General features: G+C 48.2%; 1 protein-coding gene across 1 annotated transcript in view; it reads right to left on the reverse strand.

Annotated features, from left to right (window-relative positions):
* Positions 1–1,728: 1,728 nt before the first annotated feature.
* The window catches only part of LOC119416118 (ephrin type-B receptor 4b), a gene marked incomplete in the record, with an annotated part of 11,492 nt that continues 5,362 nt past the window's right edge, over positions 1,729–7,858 (reverse strand). The window contains 8 exon segments of the mRNA XM_037683342.1: positions 1,729–2,206; positions 3,089–3,247; positions 3,842–4,035; positions 4,486–4,585; positions 5,129–5,178; positions 5,250–5,318; positions 6,682–6,828; positions 6,922–7,169. Coding sequence (XP_037539270.1) covers positions 2,101–2,206; positions 3,089–3,247; positions 3,842–4,035; positions 4,486–4,585; positions 5,129–5,178; positions 5,250–5,318; positions 6,682–6,828; positions 6,922–7,169 — 1,073 coding nt within the window.

The following is a 7,858-nucleotide window of genomic DNA, read 5'->3' on the forward strand; positions in this document are numbered from 1 at the left end:
CATCCTGTTTGGATGTTTGTTCAGACTCTGGTTCCTCGGTCACATGATCCCCATCAGCGCTGACCTTTGACCCCTCTTGTGGCTGTCGCTGGGTGTTGGTTTTAACGTGGAACACCTGCAGACACTCTGGGTTCTGGAACAGAAGTGCTGTGAGGAACTCTTTCCTTAGATGGTTCCTGATCTTCAGAACACTTCCTCCGTCAAATCCTTTTGACACCACCACCGTGTATGACCTGAGGAGGATCCTGGATCTGAGACCTGAGGAGGATCCTGGATCTGAGACCTTTGGAGGATCCTGGATCTGAGACCTGAGGGGGATCCTGGATCTGAGACCTGTGGAGGATCCTGGAACTGAGACCTGTGGAGGATCCTGGATCTAAGACCTGAGGAGGATCCTGGATCTAAGACCTGAGTAGGATCCTGGATCTGAGACCTGAGGAGGATCCTGGATCTAAGACTTGAGGAGGATCCTGGATCTAAGACCTGAGGAGGATCCTGGATCTGAGACCTGTGGAGGATCCTGGATCTAAGACCTGTGGAGGATCCTGGATCTAAGACCTGAGGAGGATCCTGAATCTAAGACCTGAGGAGGATCCTGGATCTAAGACCTGAGGAGGATCCTGGATCAAAGACCTGAGGAGGATCCTGGATCTGAGACCTCTACCCAGGTTGAGTCAGGTTCTCTGAACAGGTTCAGAATCCATCCAGAAACTGAACATCCAGGTGTCTCTTGTAAACGAGTCCCCGAGGCTCAGCGGGACTAACCTGTCTAAATAAAGGTTGGATGAACTTACGGACCTTTGGTTCTGAACGTTCACAAACTTCGGACACAGAAAACTGAAACATAAGAATCATGTTTTTAATGTTTTTACTTTTATACAAAAACAGATTTTATTGAAATGTCAGTAAAAAAACGTTTGATCCGAATAAAAACATCAAATACGAGGTCATAAAAAATAATCGGATCACGTTTCAGAACCTGAACCAGGTCCAGCACTCGTGGACCTGAAGATTCTCAGAACCTGAATGAAACGAGTCTGTTTACGATGAAACCAGTTCTGTTCCCTCAGTGGTTCTGTTCTGGTCAGCTGGAGAACCACCATGTTCTCACTGGGTTTCTGTTGGTTCTGAACTTAAAGCTGATCTCAGACCCGATCCATCGGTTCTTAGAGTTAGAAGTCCTGAGAAAAGGTCAAAGGTCATGTTTGAAACCAGCCCAGGATCCACCAAAACCTTAGAAACTGTACAGTCATCAGGAGGTCCAATCGTCAGTTACACGAGTCCAGTTCCTGTAGTCCTCCTCCGGTTTTCCAGGGACTTTTAGCACCTGGACCACAGTAACCAGGTTAGACCTGAAGGAGGTTCTGCTAAAGCTCTGGAACCATCTCTCCAAAAGGTTCTGAAGGATGTTCTTGAGAAGGCACAGCAGAGTTCTCGGAGGCACATCCTGAACGTTCCTGACAGGTTCTGAGGGAAACAAGGAAGCTTTACCGAACCACCAAGGGCTCTGAGGAGGTTCTGATTAGATCCAGAACATTCCTGATGGAAGATCCGATGAATACCAACAGTTCCAGGACTCCACTCATTCTTCCAGGAACATCTTGAGCTGATCATTGGATCTGCTGATCCTGGACCAGGTTCTGTTTGGTTCTACACATTAGAGAAGAACCCAGAGTCCAACAGAACCCGGTATTCATCATTCTACAGTTCTGAAGGTCCTGATCCACTCATGAAGTCCAATCTTGTTCTGGGAAGAGGGCGGGGCTCATTAACCTCAGAAGAACCTGATCTGGGGACAGGGTCACAGAGGTCCAGTCTCTTGGGTTAAAGTCTGATCGTTGTTCTGAATGACGATTGGTTGATCACAACAAGCCACGCCTTCTTCATTTTCCTGAGTAGCTGATTGGCTGGTGTGAGACAATGTCCTGAGTTCTGAGCAACAAGCTGGACATCAGCTGTTCTTGGACTGGATGGAGCACCCGAGTCCAGCAGTTTACAGGATGGCGTTTAGATGTTGAACTGTTCTGCTCTGATTGGTCCAACCAAAGAGGCGGAGTCTCGCAGCTGGTTGGTAAGAGCTAGGCTTTGGACTCTGATTAGTCAGTAGAGTAAAGTGGGCGTGGCCTTGTGTATCCTGAGCGTCTGAATAGAGGAGAGGATTTTCTTTTGATGACCAGCGAGGGTGACGCCCACTCTGAGCAGGTCTCTATGGAAACAGACAGAAAGTCAGTTAGAAAGAAGTCAGTTAGACTGGTTATACCCTGAGTTATGACTGACAGGCGCATATAACAGCAAATTAATCAAACACGTTATACCCTGGGTTATGACTGACAGGTAAGTACAGACAGTAATTAAACATGTTATACCCTGAGTTATGACTGACAGGCACGTACAGACAGTAAATTCAACACGTTATACCCTGAGTAATGACTGACAGGCACATATAGACAGTAAATTAAACATGTTATACCCTGAGTTATGACTGACAGGCACGTACAGACAGTAAATTCAACACGTTATACCCTGAGTTATGACTGACAGGCACGTACAGACAGTAAATTCAACACGTTATACCCTGAGTAATGACTGACAGGCACATATAGACAGCAAATTAAACATGTTATACCCTGAGTTATGACTGACAGGCGCATATAACAGCAAATTAATCAAACACGTTATACCCTGGGTTATGACTGACAGGTAAGTACAGACAGTAATTAAACATGTTATACCCTGAGTTATGACTGACAGGCACGTACAGACAGTAAATTCAACACGTTATACCCTGAGTTATGACTGACAGGCACGTACAGACAGTAAATTCAACACGTTACACCCTGAGTAATGACTGACAGGCACGTACAGACAGTAAATTAAACACGTTATACCCTGAGTAATGACTGACAGGTAAGTACAGACAGTAAATTAAACATGTTATACCCTGAGTTCTGACTGACAGGCACATACAGACAGTAAATTCAACACGTTACACCCTGAGTAATGACTGACAGGCACATACAGACAGTAAATTAAACACGTTACACCCTGAGTTATGACTGACAGGCACGTACAGACGGCTGTATCTTACTCTGTGTTGAGCTGTGAAACAACGTCCAGGCTGGTGAACCCAGCCTGCAGGAAGTTCTGCTCGTATCGCTCCATCTTTATGGCCCGGAGCCACTCAGAAACAGAACCACAGGCTGACAGAGGAGGGGGTACTCGCTGGTCCAAAAGGGGGTGGGACGGACTGAGACACACAAAGGGTTAAAGGTCATTCATGAGGAGTGGTTTTAAACCTACAGGCTGAGACAGCTGACTGGTCTCTGGGGGGTCTAAACAGTCCTGAACCTGGTTCTACAGGGTTTTGTGTGGATCTGAACAGAATATTTAACACATTAATGACAGAAAACTGCTTCAGTCGTAGAATGATCAGAGGACGCCCCGAACCGAGAGTTGTTGCGATAGAAGATGAAAAAGCATTCGACAGGACTGAATGAGAATTTGTCTTCAACGTTTTATAAATTATGATTTTTGGAGACGTTTCGTTAAAAGATGGAACTAGAGCGCCAGTAGTGAGAGTCGTAACAAACGGCGTGGCATCAAAATCTTTGACTCTGGGGGGAGGACGCAGACATGGCCGCCTCATGGCCACTCTTATGTGACCGGAGCTATCGAACCCTCGGCAGCTGCCTCCCTCAAGACGCTCAGAGAGTTCAAAGAGACAAGCAGGAGTTTCAACATCATCACACGCTGATGAGTTATTAACATACATGTCCAACCAAAAAGGTCAAAGGTCACAAAGCCTCCACAACCTCTGACCCCCCACATTCAACAGTCTCACCTTGGGGCCTCCAGGTGCGTCGCCTTCAGGGAGGCGGGGTTTCGGATCAGCCTGTCGAGCGATGCCACAATATCACAGAACCTGGGCCGGTCGGCCCGCTCCTTCTGCCAGCAGTCCAACATGAGCGCGTGCAGGGAGGCGGGGCAGTCGGGCGGCGGCGGCAGCCGGTAGTCCTGCTCGATGGCGTTGATCACCTGGAGGACAGGTAAACAAGACCAGATCAAACTCAAAGACACGTCATTGTCCAAGTCAAAGACACATTTCTGTCCAACTCATGGAGAAGTTTCTGTCCAAATCATGGAAACGTAGTTTCTGTCCAACTCATGGAGACGTTTCTGTCCAACTCATGAAGACGTTTCTGTCCAACTCATGAAGACGTTTCTGTCCAACTCATGGAGACGTTTCTGTCCAACTCATGGAGACGTTTCTGTCCAACTCTTGGAGACATTTCTGTCCAACTCTTGGAGACGTTTCTGTCCAACTCATTCAGTGGTTGCTTCATGGAACATTAACCTGATTTCTGAAGAACCTGCAGCTGTGTTCATGTTTTTATTCAACATTAAATCTACATTTTGTTAGAATCTTGTTTGATCTTTTATTAGTTTTTTATCAAGAACAGTTGGAGTCGTGTGTCGTGTCCTTACGTCCTGGTTGCTCATGTCCCAGTACGGCCTCTCTCCGTAGGACATCACCTCCCACATGACGATCCCGTAACTCCACACGTCGCTGGCTGACGTGAACTTCCTGCCATCACACAGAACGTTAGGAGAACGCAGAACGTTATGAGAACGCAGAACGTTATGAGAACGCAGAACGTTATGAGAACGCAGAAGGTCAGGAGAACGCAGAACGTTAGGAGAACGCAGAACGTTAGGAGAACGCAGAAGGTTAGGAGAACGCAGAACGTTATGAGAACGCAGAAGGTCAGGAGAACGCAGAACGTTAGGAGAACGCAGAACGTTAGGAGAACGCAGAAGGTTAGGAGAACGCAGAACGTTAGGAGAACGCAGAACGTTAGGAGAACGCAGAACGTTAGGAGAACGCAGAAGGTTAGGAGAACGCAGAACGTTATGAGAACGCAGAAGGTCAGGAGAACGCAGAACGTTAGGAGAACGCAGAACGTTAGGAGAACGCAGAACGTTAGGAGAACGCAGAACGTTAGGAGAACGCAGAAGGTTAGGAGAACGCAGAACGTTAGGAGAATGCAGCAGGTCAGGAGAACGCAGAACGTTAGGAGAACGCAGAAGGTTTATCAGAACCAGGCCAACCTGCAGAACCAACACTCACCTGTAGGCGATGGCTTCGGGAGCCGTCCACCGGATGGGAATCTTCCCGCCCTGAAACAACAAACAGTCTGTTAGGAAACAGGTTCCACATCTTCAGACACCTGAGGAGGATCTAGACTCACCAGAGAGCTGGTGTAGGTCGGGTCCGAAGAGTTCTCCTTCAGGAACCGGCTGAGACCAAAATCTGACACCTAGAACACACAAAACCAGTCAGACCTGAGCCACGAGACAAGATGGACAGACAGACAGGGTGGGTCAAACAAATAGAAGGTGGGTCAGACATACAGCGGGGTTGTTGGACAGGCAGACAGACAGACAGACAAACAGACAGACAGACAGACAGTCAACCTTTATTTAAACAGATAAATCACATTGAGCCTCGAACACTCATTTACAAGTGAGACCTGTTCAGACAGACAATAAAAGTGGTTAACTGGACACATGTAGGAGTTGGAGGAAAAAAAAATTCCTATCAGACTTTTTTCTTGGCTGAGAAAAAAAACCCTCTAATATTAAAAAAACACCTCGTACAAATAAGCACATAGTGACGTAGACATTCTGCAGAGGGGGGAGACGAGAGCGGTGAGCATGTTCATAGATGCTCTCAAGGTCACTGTAAGAGTTCTGATAAAGATATAATAATCAGCCTGTTCCCTCCGGTGAGATCCATAAACATTCTCGAGGGATGTCGAGGAATGTCCAAGAATAACGTCTATGAGAATCCAAGAGTCCTGAAATGATGACACAGAGTTTATTCAGCTGGTTCATCTGGTTATCAGTTGGAAATTCCTCAAAGAGGGGGTGGTGAGCGTCAGATCACATGTTCTCCAGGTGAATTCAGATAACATGGCCTTCAAGGCCAGCCAAGGGAGCCAACTTAGATAAACACACAGTTGTTTTGGGGACAGGCAGAACTTAATGACATCTACCTTGAGTCTGTGTTGGTCCACTCGGTTCCAAAATGTCCAAACTACATGACTACACCGATGGAACGTGACTGAATAAAATCCCCAAGATCTGATCCATTCTGCCCAAAGCATGTGAGTCTGGGTACTCAAGGCACGAACCAAGCCATCATAAAGCAAGCAGCGTGATCGGGTCCAAACTTGCTGCCGACGACTTCCTTGATTGTTGATAAAACCAACACCAGCAGAATCCAAAAAGCAGGAACCAGTTATCGTAAAGCATATTAAATATGCGTCCTTAAAATCCACAGATGCAGCAGAGATAGACACATCATCAAGTCGATGAGATATCCAGCTGCGTGCGTGCCAACAGGGTAAATCAGCTCGCCTAAAGCCTGTCTTCTCTTTGAAGAAATGTTGTAAATTGAGTTGAGGGACCAACTGGTCAGAACAAGTCCATAATTATGGTTCAGAAGATGCAAGAGAGGCTCAGAGCAGTTTCACAGACAGACAGAGCTGCAAAGCAAAGTGAAGAGGGAGAGGAGGGGGAAAGCATCCGATCTCGGCGAGAGCAAGACAGACAGACAGACAGGTGGTTGAACAGATACAGATTGACAGACAGGCAGACAGACAGACAGGTGTGTCTCACCTTACAGACCAGGTTGGAGTTGACCAGGATGTTGCGAGCAGCCAGGTCTCTGTGGACGAAGCTCATGTCTGACAGATACTTCATCCCTGCAGCCATGCCCCGAAGCATCCCCACCAGCTGGATGGTGGTGAACTGTCCATCATTCATCTGCAGGGGACAGACAGGTGGGCAGTCAGACAGGCGGGCAGTCAGACAGGTGGGCAGTCAGACAGGTAATGTACCGGTGGTCCCCCGTCTCACCCTCAGGAAGCTGTCGAGCGCTCCGTTCTCCATGAACTCTGTGAGGATCATGACGGGACAGGAAGTGGTGATGACCCCCTCCAGGTGGATGATGTTGGGGTGCTGGAACTGACCCATGATGGACGCTTCGGACAGGAAGTCCCGCCTCTGTTTCTCCGTGTAGCCGCCCTTCAGAGTCTTGATGGCCACGTAGTTCTCCTTCCTGCCCGGGACCCTCAGACGACCGCGGCACACCTCACCGAACTCACCTGGACAGGTGCACAGCAGGTCATGTGACCATCAGACCCCGACTCATGAACCTGCTGCTGAAAGAGCAGTAACTGGATCCTCCAGGAAGAAGCACAGATCCTAAGCCTCAGATCCAGGAGGAGTGTGTGACCTCTGACCTCTGAGGACTCCTTCAGTCCTACAGCAAAGGCTTCAGTTCCATTTATAACTGATTCAAAGACCTGATGTGAGTCAAACTGTTCCCACGGGTCCTTCAGGACCACGTGTCCCACATCCGTCAGAACCAAGCAGCTCTGAAAACCCGTAAAACTTCCTGGAGCCGGACAGATCAGAACTAAGCGGGTCATGAAACGAGGTGCGTGGAAGAAAAACAGAGCCAGACGTTCAGCAAACACTGAAGAGATCCAGAGCCAGCTGGTTCTGCTCTGAGAACAGAACCCACAACAGAACCCTGAGGAACACCACCGGGCTGAGAAGCTGATGAGGTCACACAGGAGAGCAGCCAATCAGAGCGGAGCCTCGAGACCGGCAGGTCCAGAACCGGCTCAATGAACCGCTGTAAGGTCACCGATACCGGAGCAGAGGAGTCGGGTTCTGATGAGGCTCAGTACCACAAACACACACACACACAAACAGACACACACACAAACAGACACACACACAAACAGATACACACACACACACACACACACAAACAGACACACACACA

Source organism: Nematolebias whitei, chromosome 1 (assembly GCF_014905685.2).
Source record: "Nematolebias whitei isolate Nwh7 chromosome 1, NemWhi1, whole genome shotgun sequence".
Classification (NCBI taxonomy): domain Eukaryota; kingdom Metazoa; phylum Chordata; class Actinopteri; order Cyprinodontiformes; family Rivulidae; genus Nematolebias; species Nematolebias whitei.